Genomic DNA, 20,618 nt, shown 5'->3' with positions numbered 1-20,618 from the left:
GAATGAGCCAGCCGAAACTAAAAGACTAAAAGTTAACCGACAGATTTTTGTTAATAAGCGACTAATTACCACGTATCACCCGTCACCTCATGGTCGTCACTACTGAGGGCATGTCTCTGAAGGAACCGCACTTTTATTTCAAAACGGCTGTATATGCATACACACATGCACACTCTTCTACACTCTCCCATTCCCCTCTCTACCTCTACCACAAGACTATCTTCCCACACATACACTTTTCTTCTACTCTGACATTCCTCATGCCTAACGCATTAATAAATGAGTGAGGAGCCTCTAAGTTTTTATTTAGGTAGTACCGATCGCAAGTGGTGACAAGGAGAATCGCAGTAATCGTAAGACTTACAGAAGACACCCTGAAACCATCACGGCAAAGGCCAATGACTGTACCTGATCTGGCCCCATCTTCTGCAGGATGGCACATGGGAATGAGGTCCCCTATGGACAGGTCCAGAATGGGCGTCAGGGCGGATGGCTGGCAGTTGGCACCCCCTTCTTTGCCGTGGCTGCAGCCAAACAAGAGAAAAAAAAAGCAGCAAATCCTTTCAGCCAAGTGCCCCATATGCCTCTTCAGCACCTCCAACGTAAACCCTCGAACGTTTAGACACCCTGGTGGTACACCAGAGTGAGGCAGGCACAATCGGGCTTCTAAAAAATGCACGGTCTGGTGCAATGTGTACAGAAAACAGACATAACAATAGCTTAGCATGTGCTTTTACCGACAGCCACCGTCACTTCACTACGATCAGTGTCCTCTGCTGACACGAGATGTTTATGCGGAGCCACAAAGGATGGCATGACCAATTCTGCAGTACGGTGGCAAGCCTCACCATAGCTGCCTGACATTCACGATTGCATCAGAGTCTGGCCTTCAGATAAGAACGCATCTGGGAAACCAGGCCATTCCCAATATAGCATCTAACTGGGGCATCTAAACAAAATATGGGTTTTTTCACGTTTGTAACATACCAGTTAGCGACTTGAAAAGCATTTGTGCGTTTGATCAATCTTCAGGTTTGAGGAGGATAAATCAATAGCTTCAGCCTGTGTACTTCATCCCCTCCCACACACATATTCTGTGACACTGGCTGTGCATTAGTTTTAGAGACCCACTGCTCCAATATAAACAAATGCACAAGAGCTAAAGCACTTCAGTCTGACAACAGCGCCCTGGTAATACAGTAATGATCTCCTCGCATAAAACTTTTTTTAGGTTTCTAGAAGAGCAATTTGACAGTCCAGATTGAGTCAATGTTTGCCTTCAGTGTGTCCAATTGTTTGGCCACTTGACATGAGTTTCAGGTGGAAAGGGCACATGCCAAAACTAAATGCAAAACAATTTACGAGCGTAGCCATAACAGCCTGTCACCTCATTGGCGATGAGGACACAGAACTGGGCAGCTCAGGCCTCGGTGACCCCGAAGACTCTGTTGACCCTGACCACGTCTTTGCTCGCTCCACTGGGATGGCTGCCGATGGCTTGCCCCGTGGATTGGGCTCTGCGATCAATGCACAAATAGCTGGTAAGCGCTACTTCATCGATAGAGAGCCGATACTAAATGTGTTCAGCAGGTTTGCTGTTCGAGAAGTTGTTTATCGACTTCTGCACCAGTAGCTGACCGCATGTTCAGTGTGGAATTGAAACCTAGAGTGTGTTATTGTTTGTCTCTTGGCCTTAGGGTGGCGATGCTGCGAATGTTATAGGCCAGTGATGCAGACAGTTGCGAAAAAATTTATATAGGTGATCACAGTGCCCTGCACTTCCTTAAGTAACAGGCCCAACAGCTCATGATTCTCACAAGCAATCTGATGTGGTTGGGAAAGCGTTTAATTTGCTGTCTTCAAAGACAGTGACTGGGATGAAGTTCTGATTTTCGGAATGCATTATTATGTAGAAATTATCGCAGTCCACTTGTCTGAAAAAAAGTTGCAGTTTCGCCCAAAAATCGAAGCATCGATTGCGATAGCAAATGAGTAGACATCTAAACGAAGTAAGGATAGTAGTTTTATCGTCCGTATAAACATGTAAACATTCTCTTACTAACTACATTAACTAGCACGGTGTCATGCGCACATAGGTAAACATGAACACATATCGCTCGATGACTGCGGAAAGTCGCTGTCAAAACGCTGGAGCGAGGAAGCGCAGCAGCAGCGACGAACGAATTGACCTTCGTGCCGTCTCTCGCTTCAACGCTAACTAAACATCAAACGTGCAGTACATACGAAGCTACCGGCACTGGCCGTACTTTGTCCACATCGCAGATCGCTTTGAAGATGAGGCCCGCGCGGGTGCGCACTTTGTCCACGTCACAGATTGCTTTCAAGATACAGCGCCCGCACCGTAAGCAGCAGCCACCGGAGTAGAACACCCACACCCCTCTCTAGAAATACTTCCAATCTCACAGGAGATCAAGGCAGGAAAGGGGTTACACCAAGTACATCTAAGTACACTTGTACACCTGTCCTGTCTTTGGTGCCATTTTTTCCATGGTGAACAATCACCAATGCGCTCACCTTTGTATTATACGCTCGTATAATTGCTCTCGCAATAAAATTGCTCAGCAACTGCACTCCGTTATGAAGACGAACAACCCCCAATCTCTCTGTGAGCAAGATGTCTGCACTGACCTCTCTCGTCGGACAGGTTTCCATCGGAAGTGGCAAGGGACTCGACACTCTGTGCATCGTCTGCCGTAACCCTTGTGGGCACGGCAGTGGCGGCTCCTTCATCATCTGCGGTGTCCCCCGCGGCAGAGGACAAGTCACCATTGACTTGCATGGCCACATTTGGGAACTCGGTTGCCACGGGAGATGAGACACACGTTGCTGGTGCACTGAAGCAGCTGTGGTTGCCCAGGAACCTGCATTTTAATCGACAAAGTTGTTTCCAAATTCCCGAAGTACAGTCGAATTCGGTTGACCAAACATTCAGCAACAGTGATTTAAAGGTCTCAGAAATGAATGAGAGAAAAATGAAATGGCTGGACAGGGCCAGCAGCTAGGAAACAGCCCTAACCTGCTGTCTAATGTGTAATCCTCGTCGTCTTCATCATCAAAGGAGACCACGTTGGACCGAGGCTTGCGACGTTTCTTCTTCCGCTTGCCCTCAACTGCAAGATCAAATGTGATTGCTATGTTCAGTCCATTCAGTAACCCCAGCTGCCAAGGCAGGCAGTTGCATTGGCAATTACAGCTGCATGAAAAGGCCCACCACTACATGGCATTAAAAGCACAGTACCACAGGATAATGGAACGTTTACTTATGCTTATAATGGAGTTAAACCTTAGTTTAAATATGTCGGACTTTAATTTTAAAGCAATAAATTCTGAGGCATGCCGTAGTGGGGGACTCTGAATTAATTTAGCCACCGAGGGCTCTTTAACGTGCTCCTAAATCTAAGTACAAGAGATTCCACTTCCATCGAAATGCAGCATAACAGCTACGATCGAACCCGTGATGTTGACGTCATACTTTCAGCTGAAAACGTCACTGCACTGAGAATTTTGCTAAAGCAAGGTTTTGATGTAAAACCATCAAGCCAACTCCACAGCCAGAGTGGTTATCTTATGCAAAGTTATAATAGATGTGCTGACAGTGACTGCCACAGTGCTATGGGAGGTCTTACCACACATGGTCCTAACGTTCGAGATCATCCGAGAGCCTTAAACTATACTGTCTCACCAACTGCATGCAGGACAGCTAAGGCCAGGGCCAATTTATCCTCATCCAATCAGTGAGCAGAACCAGCTGCATGTTCCAAGACGGAAGGAGTCTTCGTGCACTACACACTAATACCATATCTACTCGAATCTGGGCCGGCATCGATATTAAGCCACACCAAAAAAAAGAAGAAAGGCAGTTTCTTAAGTGTAGGCCAAACAAAAACAACAAAAATCATCTTACTGCGAAAAGAACATGCATTTTATTACAGTTTGGCGACATGACAAAGGAGGCAGGCACCTTAATTTGTTCCAAGTGATGCCTAGAACATTTGGAACATTGATCGCCTCTACTTGTATACTGATCACCATTGCTATAGACATTTTCATTTTTCTTTGTGTCCTCGTAAAATGGACATCTTTTTTTCCACCTCGTCGTGTCAACCTTTCCGCGGTCCTATAAAAAACATTCACTTTGCAGAACAGTCAAAAAGTTTGTTCCATTGTTTCGGTCGTATTCTGACCAAGAGGCGTCGTTGCTGCCGGTTACAGCCAAACCGCATCCTAAAATCCAAGCTGACCCTCTATTTTTCGTACATTTTCTAAATACTAATTCATCGGCCTACATTCGAGTAAATACGGTACTTCCGTGACACTTTTATTCAGTTGGCACTGCATGGAGGACAAAAAACCAACAACAGAGGAGCTCTTCTCCTGGTTTTCTATTCAGGTTGGGTGCTGCAAGCTGCACGAAGTTGGTGAGACAGAGTACAGGTAAGAGTTCAGAAACATCGGTCGGGAAGGAAGGCTATTGCAGAATTGCCAGAAGAGGACACAGCTAGTGAAGAGTGTCTTTAGCCACATACAAAGCTCTGTAAATCCTGCAGGTCACACAATCCAACACAAAGGGTTCGCTTCCACAAGCTTGTAAATCTAACTGCACAATGATGGGCTATCGACTATAGGTGATGCATGCTCGTGCAACTCGAGAAGATTCACCTTCTGCCCTTCACCTTTACTTGCCTTGTGCAAATGTTAAAAGGAAACACACGCCATATCTATGATATCTTAGTTTCTATATCTACACAGGCCAGTCCTTCAATGATAGCAGTGCCATACCCAAGCCTTTGGCAATGACTGGACGCGTATCTGCAAGCCCAGCCTGCGCGGGAACCCGCACGACGACACTTGACTCGGGAGGATTCAGGTCCGGATTGTCGATGTTGATAGCAAACAGAATGGCTCCCAGCCCTGCAAATGTGATCGAAAGGATAGAAGACAAATAAATTTGGTTTTCTTTCCTTTTTCCCAACAATAAGTCTATTCATGCTTTTCTATTGCATTGCACCATTAGGAAGCTGAGCTTTCTTGCTTCTTTCACAAACCAACCGTGGCTTCATGACAAAAAAAAAAAAAAAACGCCACTTCAATTATTTACCTGACTTTCAGTTACGTCAGTTCAGCCTGTGATTTGAGTAAAATACACAAAAGAAAGTAGTCAACTTTTCAATTTGGCTGTCGACATCTCATCTGAGAGAAATGGCATCACTTATCACGGACCATAATGCAGAGTCCTGGAACACACACTAGATTTGTTGTCCTAAAGGTCCTTCCGTGGAGTAATGCTAGCTCGGGATAACGGAGGCTATGTGCAATCACAGCATCACAAGCAATAAGCACCGCATTTGTGAATGTGGTGACAGGTGTGCTGAACAGACACATGTCGGTGTGCATATTCAACAGCTGTTTAAAGGGACGCTACACAGAAACAATACACAAGTTTAGACTGATGAAGTGTTCTTTAAAAAAACTCCTATTTTAGTTAATTTCTTGGTAAGAAGTTGATTACTAGAAGGGAAAAATCAAGGCAGAACTTCCTTTTTATTTTTACTTTGTGCCAAAACCTCAGCCCCGTTAATCAGTGTGACATCATGGTATTCGCTTGCATTTGAGTTGTTGGGCTAGCAACAGTATTGGGTCGGCAAAAGCTTTTGAACCTTACTAAATTCAGCCTTCGGTTCCTTTCGAATATACAATGTAGTTAATATTTACCAGTAAACAATTAACTATGGTAAAGAAGACTCCATCAAAATCCATGACGCAAACCTCTAGGTGGCGCTGGCATCTGGCTTTTATGACTTTACCAGGCATCTTCTTCTGTTCAGATATACCGTCGCAGTATTTGCTCTGTATCCTGTAAGAGCGGCTGTGATATTGGTTACACAGGGATAACCCCAAAAATTGGTATTGGACCCTTAACGCATGCCTGCACCAAAAAGGTTGTTGCACAATTCCTTAAAAAAGAAAAAAAAAACAGTTTCACTATGCTCGCGGACAAGTTTCTGTGACAATGAAAGGGAAAGCTACGGAGACAAAGCGTGCACAAAAGCGTTCCTGAAAACAATTCCGAAGTTTCATTCGTGTCAGCTTATGCTGAGGAACAGCAAAGATAGACATGCCATTAACTTCAGCACTTATGCAGTCGAATCTCGATAATTCGAACTCGAAGGGGCCCGAAAATTTGTTTGAATTAAAAGAAGGACGTATTTTTGAAGTACTCGAGCACCATAGCACGATGCACGAACGGTGCGAGTCGTGAAATATGCTCCGCGATATTTCAGGGAGCGAAACTTAAGGGAACACGAAACTTCAGTGAGCGGACGGCACCGGCATGGCGACGGACGCGCACACGCGGAGACCGTCGAAGGTGAGGGAGGAGGGCGGCAGAGAAGCGGATTTGGCCTCGGCAACACCGCCGCTTCGGTGGCAGTGGCTTCGGTGGCTCCCCTCGCCCTCTCTCTCAACTCCCTCGTAGCTCCCTCACCTTCGACTGTCTCCGTGCGTGCCTGCCGCTGTGCCGCCGCCGCCGCTCCAGCCGGCCTGGCGCCAGCTTAGCCCGCTCCCTGAAGCTTCGTTTTCTGCCGTTATCAGGAAGCAAGCGTTTGCTGGCGTGTGCAGTTTCGTTGGCCGGACTGGGTCTCCGCCGCTGCATTGAGGGGTCCCTCCTACACTTTTGCTCTATGGCGGTGTCGAAGCAATGCCGGTTGGAGGCGCAGCAGCGTTATTTGGCGTGCTGCTGAGAGCATTGTCGGTGTGCGGTATGGTTCGAATTAACCGTCGCAAATGCTTTCGCATTAGAATTACCGAGCGTTTTCGCCCAGTGGAATACACACAACTTTGACGGGACCACAGCATCAGTTCGAATAAACCGGCAGTTCGAATTAAGCGTGCTCGAACTAACGAGATTCGACTGTATAAAGAAATACACAAAATACACTACTCTGCATTAAACTTGACTGCATTTTTTCGCTTTTGTCTTTCACATTTTGGCCAATGCAAAACTGTTGCATGCGGAAGCTATACTGATCCGGTATCTGTTCCAAGAAACTGAGAACGTTATCAAGCACTCTCAGACTACTGGTGCAGTAATGCATGTGCAGAAGTTAAGCCCCTGCACCTTTCCCTTCGCTATCACAGAAAGTATGCAGTTATGGCTAAATAAGAAAAGCCCACAGAGCCCTGTGCAGGAAGTGAATGCGCAGACTCACCTGCTGACATGGTGGGAAGCATGCTGCTTTTCTCCTGGTCCATCAGGAAGGCTGTGTCCTCGTAGAACTGGCTGTGGGCAATATTATAACAAACCTCCCTGTTACCTTGCATTGTGTACAATTCATTTCTCTGTATTGCTCTTGCTCATTACATGTCATACATGTAAAGAGCATTAACTTGCCATGTTATTCTCTTTTACTCTGCTACCAGTAATGCATCAATTCTGATGTCAATCACTCGTAGAAGGTCGCCCTTACACTTTTGCTCAGGACCTGCTCTTGTAGTAACAATGAATTAATTAACTAATTAATTCATTAATGAAAGCTCAAATAACCAAACAGCAGTGCTTGCTCAACAGAAGCTTACTCCAAGTCCACTGGTGCCTTTCTGTGAAATTTAAGCGCCAGAATTTTACCCTGAAGAGCGATTTAACAGGTGTGCACAGCATTTAAGAAACTTACAACTTCAGTAAGTGAAAGCATATTCGAGACAAAATTATATATATATATATATATATATATATATATATATATATATACACACAAAACTTTGCATACCACTCAGTTTCAAAGCTACAAGAGTTTCATCTGAGCTAGTTGGTTTACAATTACTGTGGCATATAGCCTAAATATACAAAAAGAACATGAAGGAGGCAACATGACACTGTGGCTGACTAGCAAATGGAATCTATAACTGTTGCACATGCTACCTCCTTTACGTCCTGTTTGTAAATTTAGGCTGTACAGCACAGCAGCATCACTGCTGTTTTGAGAAAATTGTACAGTAAAACCACCTTAAGCCTCAGCAAATTGACTGAATGTAGCTCGAACAACTTCAAGCTCAGATCAGGCGGTGCATATTGCGTGGCTGTTAAGTTTCCCTCTCGGCGACACTGCAGGCATTTTTCTGGCGGATTTTTAACATGGGAACTAGGAGGCCGTGACGGGGGTAATGTGGCTGTAGGAGTTGGTTCGTGCAGGTCATGCGGAAGGACACAGGTCCATCACATAGAACTGGCATCGTATACCCTACTGAACACAACGGCGGACTCTTCCAACTGTAGGTGCTTGGCAATGTCCACCACCAACTTTCTACAAGTGACAGCTTCCACCTGCTGGACAAACTCAACTGCCTCGATGTCTCCTCATCCCTTGCACTGCTCCTCTCTCTCTGCCATGAATGTTAAAAGCTATGAGCTCATTTATGACCATGAAAGCAAAAGACCTAGTCACATTTAGGAATCTTGAAGTCGCTTTGGCCGACAGTGAAGGTGACTGTGATTACACATGTTTTCACATCTCTCATCTCACTGGTGTCAGAATGGATGCTGCTATCTTAGAACAGATGTGCTGGATAAGTGACAGAGGGGCTGGCAAGTAAAGCAGCTAGTGATAAAGAAGTGTTAATTTATACAGTGATCTGCAGCTATGCTCACAAACACCTCGTGCGCACGGTACGTGAGGTTCTGTTATGCAATACAAACGGTTCTGTTAGTTACAGAACACTCAATACTGCCAATGACAGAGCAACCATCAAGCAGCCCCGATGCCAGCATGGCAGGACGTTAAACACAATCCTTCCCCCACCTGATGTGAGCGGGGTCGCCGACGAGCATGTGCATGTATCGCTCGAGGGCGTGCTCATTGAGTGCCGACCGCAGCCAGGCCCGCCCGCGGCCCTCGTCAGGTGTTCACATGCCGCAGCACCAGGTACCGCTCCAGCTCGTGCTTGGTCAGGTGGGTCCGCACATAGTGCCAGAACACTGCAACAAAGCAGGGACCAACCTCGGACGCTTTGATTCTCGCTTTTCCAGTGCTTCTGAAGCTGCACTATGTCTGTCAAAGGCATCTAAAAAGATTAGCGATAATGCTGGCAAACTTACTCATGAGTCAACTCACAGACTTGAAGCTACCCATAGATAAGAATTTGAATGAGTGAAAGTGAGTCTGCGAAAGTGTGAATCAGAACCAAAGTGAGTCGAGGCAAGTCAAAGTGAGCTTGAGTCCCAGTGAACTGGATCTTGAGCAAGTCTGAGCAAGTTTAAGTAAGTCTGTCCCATGTAATTCAAGTTGTTATTGACCATATGAGAACTCATGTGAGGCTGAATCCACTTGACCTCAATAGGGTATGACTCTGCATATCCAAGAGCAGGCTGGAGCTCATGATTCTGTGAACTCTGAACAAGTTGGTGATTTTTGTGAATCTGAGTGGGCCTGCCCAAGTCTGGTTTTAGCAAGTTTGCATCCGTGTGAGTATGGAGAGGTCTGCTTTCTGGTGAGTGTGAGTCCAAGTCAGAATGGGTCTGCTCTTGACGAGCTTTAATGAAATGAGCTTGGATGTGTCTCAGTAAAACCTAAGCCCTAAGCTACATACAGTAGTTCTCCGAGTGAGTTGCGTTCGCTTTGCTGACCTATGGTACTAGTGTCCTGAAGGTTTTCTTCCTCCCTTGGAAAAACTTTTGTGACTTACAGATTAACTGTGATGCATGGCAAAGAAAATATGTGAAGAGATATTTGGCTTGTGCGTAAGGTGCAGTCTACGCCACGCCATTAACTTTCGGAGAGAACTACGTCGGTAATAAAAGTCTTCTGTCTTAATGACAGACTCGGAAAGCATGATTATAAATATACTTTTGATGCAGTTTGCGTGCACCTTGGCATCACGTAACAAACTGTGGCTGCAAGGCCTCGTTTGAAGAGCTTTCTTGCTGCACAGAATTGCAGTAAAAACACAGGACAAATTATAGCGAGATTGCATAAACGGCACTCTTAGATGACTTGCAAGCATAAGCATGCCATCAGCACACCTTGCAGATAAGGAGCTTTTGTATCTAGGTGAGGGCAGTGGGGATCAGTGCGATGTGCTTACCCATGTAATGTATGGATTGTCATGCAAGTGCGTGATTGCACGCAATCCTCTTGCGTGTGTTGCCATAGTAACTGCACTTGCGAGTAAGGATAGATGGAAGAAAGTGTCGCGCGTCTTCCATGCACACACTTGTTAACTGCCTAACGAGCTTCAACTTGCCCAAAACCACTAATCTGCTTCATTTACTGTTCACTCCACAACCGCAGAGAGCAAGAAATGTACTGTACTTTCACACACATCATCATCATCATCAGCCTATATTTATGTCTACTGCAGGACGAAGGCCTCTCCCTGTGATCTCCAATTACCCCTGTCTTGCGCTAGCTGATTCCAACTTGCGCCTGCAAATTTCCTAACTTCATCACCCCATCTAGTTTTCTGTCGTCCTCGACTGCGTTTCTCTTCTCTTGGTATCGATTCTGTAACTCTAATGGTCCACCAGTTATCCATCCTACGCATTACATGGCCTGCCCAGCTCCATTTTTTTCTCTTAATGTCCATTAGAATATCGGCTATCCCAGTTTGTTCTCTGATCCACACCGCTCTCTTCCTAACCTATGCCAAAAAATGATATTTTAATAAAAGCCAAAGGACGAATTTGCACACAAGCTATGCCTTCAGTCATGGCTTCCTGGCAATGCAGGGCTGCAAGGCGGTGCACTGCAGTGAAGCTGCACCACATTTCAAGGGTGAGCAGGAGAGAAGACAGTGGTGGTTGAACAAACTGTCATTATGTTTTTTTAAAAGTTACTATATTTGAAGTGTCTGTGAAATGCCTGTAAACACTAGAAGACCGGTTTATAGATTCCATACGTCAGGCTATGAGAAAGGTAACATTTTTGCGCCGTTAAATTTTTGTTATTTCTTAATCACAACTGACTGCCCCACATTTGGCTGCAAACTGCTAAATAGCTGGAATGTTTCACTTAACCAATCGTCATCCTTCCTACATTTACCGAGTCAATGCTGTAGAGAAGCCAGCAACATATTGTACTTGTTGCCAACATTTCCAATCCATTATCAATCAATCAACAGAACAGAACTTTACCCTGGAGCATTGCTTTGCACCAGCAATCCATCACTGGCTCTGCTCACAGGGCGTAAAACCAAGCTAGAACAAGTTACGAAAATATTAACTAATGTTCTTTGGTTTGTAATTATTAAAGCAATTGTGTTCTGTTATCAAAAAAATGTGATCTGATTTCATGGGTTCTTCTTCAGCTTCAGAATAATAACTAATGACTAATCATTCATCCAATCAGCTCAAGAGGCAGAAGTGTTCAAATTAGTACAGGATGATAGCTTAGAAAAATGGGACAGAGCCGGAAATATGACAGAACGATGACAATGCAGAATGGCATTGTCTACAGCACACCATCATAAAGGTTGCTGTTCCACACTTTTGCAATGCATGCATTGCACAAACTTTGCTTCACAGTTATTAGGACTGTTAAGCATGTAAACAAGGCACTCCTGTTCAGCTTGGTGCAAAATGAGCCCTGTCTGATTTGAACAAGAAAATTGAAACCTCCAATAAAATTCTACCACACAAGTCAAGGTAAATGACTGTCAATGTAGGTGCATCGAAAGTTGCGCAACGAAACATTATTCCATTACGACAATCCTGCCACGCTATTTCATCTATTACAAGTTATGCGGCAACTTGACCCGATTAATGCAGTAGAAGTACGTATAGTCAAAAGACTCAATATCTCCTTGGAATTATTCAGCACTATCTAACAGCGAGACAGACATAAAAAAGAAGGACTTAAAGAAAGAAAACAAAAAAAGTCACTGAAGTCTTATCAGTCCAGCAGCACCGATACATCCTTCACTGATAGATTCTCTGCACTACACCACACCGCCAAAGACGTCATGTGAGTGTGCTACCGCTTCAGTGAAAAACGAAGAAAAGAAAAAAAGAGTGACGTTCATCGTAGGTACGTAAAAAGAGGTGATCAAGGCATGCACCTCTCGGGACCCTCGCAAGCCGCTGCAACTCGACAACACGTCTCCATTGTTTCAGACCCGGCTTATCAGTACGCCGATGTCACGAGTATGGTTTTCTAAAGCTGCATTATCAGCACACTCGTGTCAGTGAGTCCACTTTCACCTCGCAAGCATTAGCGTGATGCAGAGATAGCAACTGTATGTCACACCCCATTCCGAGCCCTCGGCTTTCAAGGGTGTGCACAGTCAAGTAAGCCTTCTTCTCCTAATCGCAAACACCTGATTAGCGTGGGTTGGTGTACCCACCCTTGGTGATCTGCTGACCTCATTTCGCAATAGTATCTCAATAATGGCTCGGAAGTGGCTTCGAGATGAAACATGCAAGAGCATAGTTCTTAGTTTTGCGAAGGATTTAGCACTGTAAGTCACAACAAAAATGACCAGGAATCAATTCTGCACTGCACTTGCAGAAGAATATGTGCAAAGCGAAATTTCACTGACTCCTTATCGAGCTTAAAGCACGGCATATTCTAGGCAGTGTTAGTAACCCTTTTTGGACAAAGTCACCAGGTCACGGCCCAAAGCACTCTATGTTTAGAATAACAATGTTGGTAATGACTTGCTCAGAATTCTGTCTTTCTTACGTTTTTTTTAATGTTCCTGGACGTCTTCCTTATTTTCTAAGCTATAACGTTAACTTATTGCCTGCAGTGGCAAGTCAATGGTCAAAATGTTAAAATGGAAAAACAAACCGTTATTTTCTCAAACAGTGCCAGGCCTCAAGATAGTACTTTGCCTAGAAAAGCAGCTTCGATATGCCCATATGGCATGCTAATAAGCTCTGTGGTATGCCTTTAAAAGTAGCAACAAATGAAGGAGCACATATCCCCCTCGGGATAAAATGAGGCTGAGGCATTGAACATAGCCAAAGTCCCATGATGAATTTTACCAGGGCAATAGGGCAATTTACTGGCTGTTTACATCCCAAAAAAGAGTTCCTAAGATTCCAAAAAGGCACAGTTGTTGTCAAGGTTGACTAAAAACTCACTAAATTTAGCGACTTTGTCACTAGGTTACTGCCCCTCTTAACGGCGATAAAAGAATCTTAGGAACAATGGCAGTTCTTCAGACATCACCTGGAAAAAAAAATGAATAATGCCAGAACTTCCTCCAGCCATTAATTCAGACAAATAAGGCATGTTACACTGAATTTACCATTGACATGGAGCAATATCGATATCTGTAGAGAATTAGACAGAATGATGAGATCCTGGAAATTCACAGGCATAGGCTGGGCAACATTGACCAAATTATATGGAGTGAAAACGAGCTTTCTGCTGTAAGCAAGTGATGAGAGGGTATAAATGGACTACAACTTTAGCAGAGCACCAAGGAATTAGTCTGGTTTTACGACACTAAAGACGGCTAGGCTTAGCAGCTCGAAAGAGACTGCAGGGCAAGAAAGCTCAGTGAAGGCAAGTGTGCGCCCTTTAATTCTGCGATGTCAATTCTCGGATACGCTGAACTGTTGTGCGACCTCAGGTTAGCTTCCCACCAATCCAATGCACTCCTGTTAATCTGGCTATAGGTTTCCAAGATACTGAAAGAAGTGTGCCATAATTTTTACACACTTGCGTAAGGTTACAAAACAACATTACCAGCCGAGCGCGCTCACCACGACGATGCAGGGGCGCAGGCCTCTTGAGGGGAAGAACCTAACAAGCGAATCAGCACAAAGGCTGCACACTATTGGGGTCCGCTAATGTCAACGTTCCTATAGCTTAGTTGCAGAAAGGGTAGACGTGCACTGCCCATGACTGGCAGCTGTCACAATCCCTTCGGATACCGTGTCAAACTGCACTGCTGTCATCCTTCGTCCTGTGTTCCGAGTATGTGTCGTTTCTTTCCTTTTTGCTAGTTCAGTGCACTGCGCCTTCCTTTTTCCATAGCTCACTTTAGGAGCCACATCCTCCCCTGTGGGCTGCCTTGTTTCAGGTGAAATGAATACGCGGCTAAACCAAGAAAAGGCAGCTGTTGCTGTCTGGCTAAAAATTTTTTTTTTAAAGAGAGAAAGAAAGCATGTTAAAAAAAGAAAGGTATGCAACGGGATGAGTCATTCTCTGCCGAAACAATGCTGAAGAGAACTGCATTTGTGCAGTTGCAGTTGTCTGGCTTAGGCTGCAGGGCAGCTCCATGACGTGGTATACAATACAGCTGGGCCGCGATATACCGAACACGGAAGTAATGAATCATCAGGTACAACAATGTAAACCTATAATGTCTCTCCTTGATATCAGCATGTAATGAATAAATGCCTATAGCAAACATAGAATATAACGAAAATATTTTCATGTTGGATGCAACTCAGTTATAACGGGGCTCGACTGTGTCGTCACAAATTCACATGTAAACAAGGTTAAAGTAACCTACAATGCTTTGTTGCACTTCCAGCGTTCCTTGCCATTGTAACTCTCGCCTAATTAAGGTTCGAAAACGTACACTTGGGACTGCACCCTGCTTAGGAACTGGCTATGTAGTGACTGCACTTCGCACTGCCATGTAATTACTCATAAGGGGTGCTCTAATTAAGTTTCTAATTAGTCTACGCTGATGCTACATACTGTCATTGCACTTTTATGATTGCGCAAGCGTTTCCGCCCCTAGTGGAATGCATCTGTGATGGCCAGGAATAGAATCTGCAATCTTGTGCTGCCTGGCAGTAAGCCACTGTCACCGAGGCGAGCACAAAGGCAAGCTTGAATGTTTGCCAAAGCCAATCCGATTGAAATGCAATTGACACGTACAATGGGGGACCTAAAATTATAATTTGAATTGTTTTTTTTTTAAAGCGTCCAGGTGAAGCTTTCTTGGAGGACCCTCCCAGACTTTCCCGACCGTGGGTGCTGCGGTCTTGCTGAATAAGTGCATGCCTCATGTTGCGTAGCATGTGAACGCAAGACCACATGCACACGAGAGCATGTTGTGTGCGCTGCCAATTACCATTAGGCCATGCACGCAGGGGTGAAACGGGAAAAATAGTCAGCCTTACCCCCGTCCTTTTCGTCGAACTTTGCTTAGCGTACATCTGTCCTCTCCCCTCTTCCCTCGATAAACATCACCTTCATGCTCGTCACATCACTGCGACGACGTCTTACTCTGCACGTTCGCATGTATATGACCATTCAATCACATTAAAGTTGTGCCCGGTATCGTGCATAAACGTAAACATTGCATGAGATTACATGTTGCACAGGTGACAATGAAGGCAAGCATACGCATCGCATTTGGTTTTATAGTATTTAAATAACTGCCTGAGAAAAGCTTTGTTTCGCATAGATTACATCATCTGTGTTGAATCTGCATACATTTTTTTTTTTCTAATTCACCTATTTCGTCAAACATTCCAAGAGATCAATCACCTAGAAATTACTCTCAGGGAGGAGTTGGATTTGTCCCACTGCTTGATCCATTGTTAAAAACTGTTCTGAAACTCTTGCAAACTCGCATCCCTAGTGCTTCGTCATTTTTCTTCCTTATCTGCTACACATCTCGAAAATTCTTCCTTTTAAGCTCTCGTTTCAGTCTTCAAGGAGAAAGTGAAATTTGGTAGCGTTGTCATCCCATTTTTGTATGGAAGTGCTGCGTGCTCAGTGGGCAGCAGCGTTATTTAGGTACACAAGCCACTCGTCGAGATCCACAGATTGGGGCGTTTTCATGTGCTGTGACACTGATGAAGGCCAAAGCATCTTCTTCTCAGACAATTTTGACGAGAATAAGAAAAGGTGAAAGTTCTTCCGTGCTATATTCGCCACTGCCGTGCCCATACTCATTATTGTCCCCTGTAAATATTTATAAATGCATGATTTCATGCAACAATATCTTTGAGAATGCTGTCTCTTGAAATAGCATGGACAACTTAAGTTGATCACCGGAAAGGCCATCAAGGCTTCGCTATCTCGGCTAGTTAGAAATAGACATCAAAAGCAAGGCAATTCTGTTAGAAAGAGCTTTAAATAATGCCAATAACTACTATGTATCTCATAATTAGAAACTATATTTCGAAAAAAGGAAAAACGATAATACAGTAACAGTGAGTTATGGCACTGAAATACAGAAACATGTTTCAGCTGTCAATTTGCCAGTTTTATTGTTTAAGTTCTGTTGCTGTACTGTGTTATCCCCCCGCCTTGACAGAAATGTAAGTATTTACTACATTCCTTTTCTTGCACTAGCATTAGCCAGAATATTAGCCCTATTTACTTGCATTGCTCCTCGGGAAACACACACAAAACCTTTTACTTGTTAGACTCATCAATGCGACTCATGGTGCCTGCGCGAGTCAGCAGCGATCACGCAGCGATGCCTGCGTGCAAGCATCTGCGATGACGTGACAAGCTTCTTGGGGCCAAGCACTCCATTTCATCCTCTTGTTCGAGAGCAGGCAGCAACTCCTCAAAAATTTTAACTCGGCACGGCACAGTGGTGATGAGGTCGCCCCCAGACCGACAGGTGTGCTCTCACGCTCTGTGTTTGCCACAACACCGGAACGAGATTTCGCTGTCTGCTGCCAGAAATGGAACTGATAAGACAACGCTGTGTGCGAACACACGGCTATGCTTGATTAGATGCAACTCATTGTCAGTCCGGGAAACACAGGAGTGTTTTGACAGCTCACGCGTGCCCTTCACTGATGGCAGGTTGTTGGTTCTTGGTGTACCACTCAGGGTTAAACGAGAAGGCTGAGACACATGCCGAATTTAAAAATAATAATAATAAGCAGTACATCTCATTCAGCCTCTGTCTATAGCTTGTGCCTCATAGTATTTGGTTTGCTTTCTCTGTACTTTATAGAATCCCATCACATGATAGACTACTGATTGCATTAAAGTTGCCAATCATCTCCAAAGAATGGATGTACCGCCACTATGTTTTGTAGGGTCTCGAGGTTCAGGACCTTCAATTAAGGCACAAAAAAGGGGGGAAAAAAGAGAAAGTTGAAAATGTCATGTGTCCTGTGCTTTACGTTATCGCACCATCCATTCTTGACGAAGGTACTTTGATCAGCACACAGAAAGCATTTGCACGTGCTGTGTCCAATCTTACACCTGAATTCTCTAAACATCTTGGAAACAGAATGCCGCTCAAGGCCAACGTATACGGGACACTAAGCCCTCTCCACTGTCCATTCAATATTGCTGATAACTTTCATTTTCTTCAGAGCTACTTGTACGAGTACTTGATCCTCATTTTCAAGGCATAAATACTGCTGGTCAGGCAAGCTCGAGATAATGAATCTCCTTGCACAAAACTTAGTCAAATCATTTATAAAAATAGAGCAGGAATCAACGAGAGATTGTTAGCATCCCTGCAGTCATATCGGAAATAATACAAAATGTTTCTCTTCGAAGAGAAATAGGAGAAAAGATGAATGATACAATATTATTTTTGTTTCTGGCACAATGTGATGTAGCGTAGCCATGGCTCATCAAACAGTGCCCACGACGGCAGGTTACATCACATCACGCCTTATGCAAAGTCCGGCTCCAAACTCTGAAAACTGATAAACGTCTAGGCTTGTCACAACAGTGTACCATAAAACTGCCACGATTACAATTGAAGGTCATTTAGCCACAAAAAGAATTTCTCATACTGTCAGCCTGCATCGAATGCCATTACACTAAAACGAGAAAGGCATTCTTACCGTAATCAGAGTCGCTGTTCCAGAGATTCAGGCCCTTGACAATCTCGGAGACTTGCCTAAAAGTTGGAAGAAACATGTGATTGGTTTCTGTTGGGGAAACAACCCGGCCATTCAGATATTGAAATATTGCAACGTTTGTTCCGAGTGCGGCTGTCACTTCTAGCTCAACCAAAATGGGCTCGTTTGCAAAATGCACGATTGAATTTCAAATCGCACCGAATCGTTTTCTGAAATATGTTAATGTAAAGGCACGCTATACCGCTCCACGCACTGTACAACTGACAAACGAGTGAAGAGCAAAAGCTAGCCAACATTTCACATGTGCAGAAGAAGTGCAAGATGTTGTGAAGCAGCGTGTTTTAGAAATATATACAGCTTACCAAGCAAAGTGCTACTATGGCCATCATTAATGTCTGCCAACGATGGTGAAACCAAGGAGCGGCTGCATCTATGCTTACTCTACACAAGGTGTTCATGTAATCAACTAACGAAAGAAGAAGCCTATTGGCCATTACAAACTTTCGCTGCTAAGGCCGTGGGCGCGGGATCAAATATCGGTTTGTCCGGCTGCATTTCAATGGGGGCAAAATCTTAAAACGTCTCTGTGCCATGCATTGGGTGCACATTAAAGAACCCCAAGTGGTCAAAATTATAATCCTGTATACACCACTATGGCGAGCCTCGTAATCTTATCATGCTTTTGGCACGTAAGACCCCCAGAATTTAATTTTCAATCAATTACAAACACAGTTCAACCAGTCAGTTGACAGGAAGCCCGCTGCATAAGGCAAATTTTGGCCATAAATGTGATACTCCCTACTGCACAATTCCTTGGGAAAATGTTACTGTCTAGAACTGTTCATACCAGAGTAAAATAATGAAGTAAACAGTTGATAGTGATAACTGATAATAGACTAGAACACCTAATGATAATAGACTATCATGGAGAGAGGGTGTAAAAAGAAAATAAGAAGTCACCTGATGGAGCTTAGTCCTTTAGACTTCTTCATTCCATGCTGCAGCACGGCCTCGAACTGCGTACACAGGTTGACAACCCTGTGAGGGGAGGAAAACAAAACAAGGATAAACGAAACCAAAATAATCAGCAGATCGCGCCACAAATGTCACTCTCACGGCGCAGCTGGCTTATGGTAAGGTTATATCAAGTAGACCGCGCGCCAGATGGTCAGTCAGCGCAACAGCGACGCACAGGAAGAGCAACTAAACACACACAACGTTTCAACATTGAAAGTGACAAGACGCGCGTGACGAAACGCACCTGCTGTCGCTTTCCGTCGCCAGCTCCTTGCGTCCCCCGAAGCGGATCTGGCACTGAAATTGCGCACCACACAAATACGATTGGCCAAGCGCGTCACTCGATTGCTACAGCAAATGAACGCGTTCGGTTTGGGCAAATTGCCTACTGCGAATGTTCATCAATGCTAATGCTCGCCCGAACTACGGACGTTCCTTGGAACATTGCGTCACACCAGCTCCAGGAGAAAGTATATCCAGCCAAGCAATAGACACACATCGGGAGAACCACATGCACCGGTAAGCAGGTAACGACAGCAGGGGGCAAAATTCGGGCGACCGAGTCGGCGAACTCGCGAGGAGTTGTACTCCTCCCCAGCGTAAATGAATGGGAATGGTATTGCGAGGCACACAACGCCAGGGAAGAAAGAGTCCAAAAACGCGCTGGTCACCTGTTTCACGGCATCCAGCAAACGGGAGAGCAGGATCTGCCGATCCGACGGACTGGTATCCTCTGAAACAAAAGGCGGCAGGGTTCTACAAAACGTTAAGGCAGTGCCGGAAAAACACGCAACAAAGAAACGACAGATCGCACGTCGGAACTGACAGCTAGCGAACGATGCGCGCGACGTCTGACAAGTATCCGCTTTTAAAAACGACCGAAACGAAACCATACACTTGCCTGCATGACGCAGTTCTGTTTGTTGTTTTTTCTTTATGCGCGTGAGAGCGAGACGAGATGAAGATATATGAGCGATTGCGTAGCGGAGAAACGTGTTAAGTCCGTCCCTCGCAAAACGCAACGCGCGATGAATCAACAAGACGCGATATGATGTACTACGGAGAAAACCAATGCAATACGAAGCACTCCCATTCGCGAGGTATCGCTCCTGTATTGCGTCCGGAGTTGCATCGGGTTACAAGATTCACGCTGCGGTCTGAAGGAGAAAAAAAGCACAGCGGAGGATCTCACCGCTCATTGTCGACGAGACCGAGCTGCGGCGGCTGGCGGCGTTGTTTCACCGTGTTTCGTTCCGTACGAGCGCGGCTTTACGCACACATGGTCCTCGTCACTACGTTGAGCCGCTGCACCGCGCACGAGGGAGCCGGCGATAATCTCGCCGATAAAGCGCGGTGCAAGATTACGCCTCTGTCCATGAGTCCATCGCGGACACGGGGGATGATAATCGCACCACGGAGAGAGACAAATTTCGCTAACACCCCCCCGATCACGGCCGCTTCCCACATCACCCCACACACGGCGAGAGCGGAGGAGAGATCACGACGCTAGCGACTGCAGCGCTGTTTGCGGCTCCGGACGCTAACCTAGAATCGACAAAATCAATGGACTCGCCGATAGGTTGTGGAAGGCGCAGCCGCTTTCATTGCGCTACACCTGACTAATCAATCGTCGGGTCTTGTTGACTCTGCTCCCTCCCGTACGTTCTAACTAATTTGCCACCTACGCTCTCTCGTATCGATCTGTTGAACGCAGCCAATGAATGGTTTCACGCGTGACGGATTCGAGAAAGAAAGGTACTGAGGCGCAGGTGCGGTTGATCTTCCTGAAAAACACCTACGTTCGTTACCAGCTCTTGTTTTCAGAGCGCAGCGT

The 20,618-nt window shown here is 45.1% G+C and overlaps 2 protein-coding genes across 3 annotated transcripts in view; one reads left to right on the top strand and one right to left on the bottom strand.

The window, feature by feature from the left end:
• LOC119454184 (sorting nexin-29-like) overlaps window positions 1-20,290 on the bottom strand; it is a 42,008-nt gene extending 21,718 nt beyond the window's left edge. Inside the window, 13 exon segments of the mRNA XM_037716174.2 lie at window positions 409-524; window positions 1,388-1,517; window positions 2,650-2,882; window positions 3,038-3,131; window positions 4,801-4,932; window positions 7,230-7,300; window positions 8,817-8,920; window positions 8,922-8,992; window positions 17,750-17,805; window positions 18,728-18,805; window positions 19,029-19,081; window positions 19,456-19,517; window positions 19,977-20,290. Coding sequence (XP_037572102.2) covers window positions 409-524; window positions 1,388-1,517; window positions 2,650-2,882; window positions 3,038-3,131; window positions 4,801-4,932; window positions 7,230-7,300; window positions 8,817-8,920; window positions 8,922-8,992; window positions 17,750-17,805; window positions 18,728-18,805; window positions 19,029-19,081; window positions 19,456-19,517; window positions 19,977-19,983 — 1,207 coding nt within the window. The 5' untranslated portion in view covers window positions 19,984-20,290.
• Window positions 1-20,618, top strand: part of LOC119453495 (60S ribosomal protein L10-like) — a 295,540-nt gene that overhangs the window by 267,399 nt on the left and 7,523 nt on the right. The window contains exon 1 of one of the 2 annotated variants that reach the window (XM_049668199.1): window positions 19,292-19,303. The exons of the other annotated variant lie outside the window; for it this stretch is intronic. The gene's annotated coding sequence lies outside the window, so the exon portion shown is untranslated. Of the gene's footprint in view, window positions 1-19,291; window positions 19,304-20,618 lie in introns of those variants that run through there. 2 annotated transcript variants of the gene reach the window in all.

The sequence above is a fragment of the Dermacentor silvarum genome, chromosome 5 (genome assembly GCF_013339745.2).
Source record: "Dermacentor silvarum isolate Dsil-2018 chromosome 5, BIME_Dsil_1.4, whole genome shotgun sequence".
Classification (NCBI taxonomy): domain Eukaryota; kingdom Metazoa; phylum Arthropoda; class Arachnida; order Ixodida; family Ixodidae; genus Dermacentor; species Dermacentor silvarum.
Note: the sequence above shows the minus strand (reverse complement) of the source record. Positions and strands in the feature narration are given on the sequence as shown.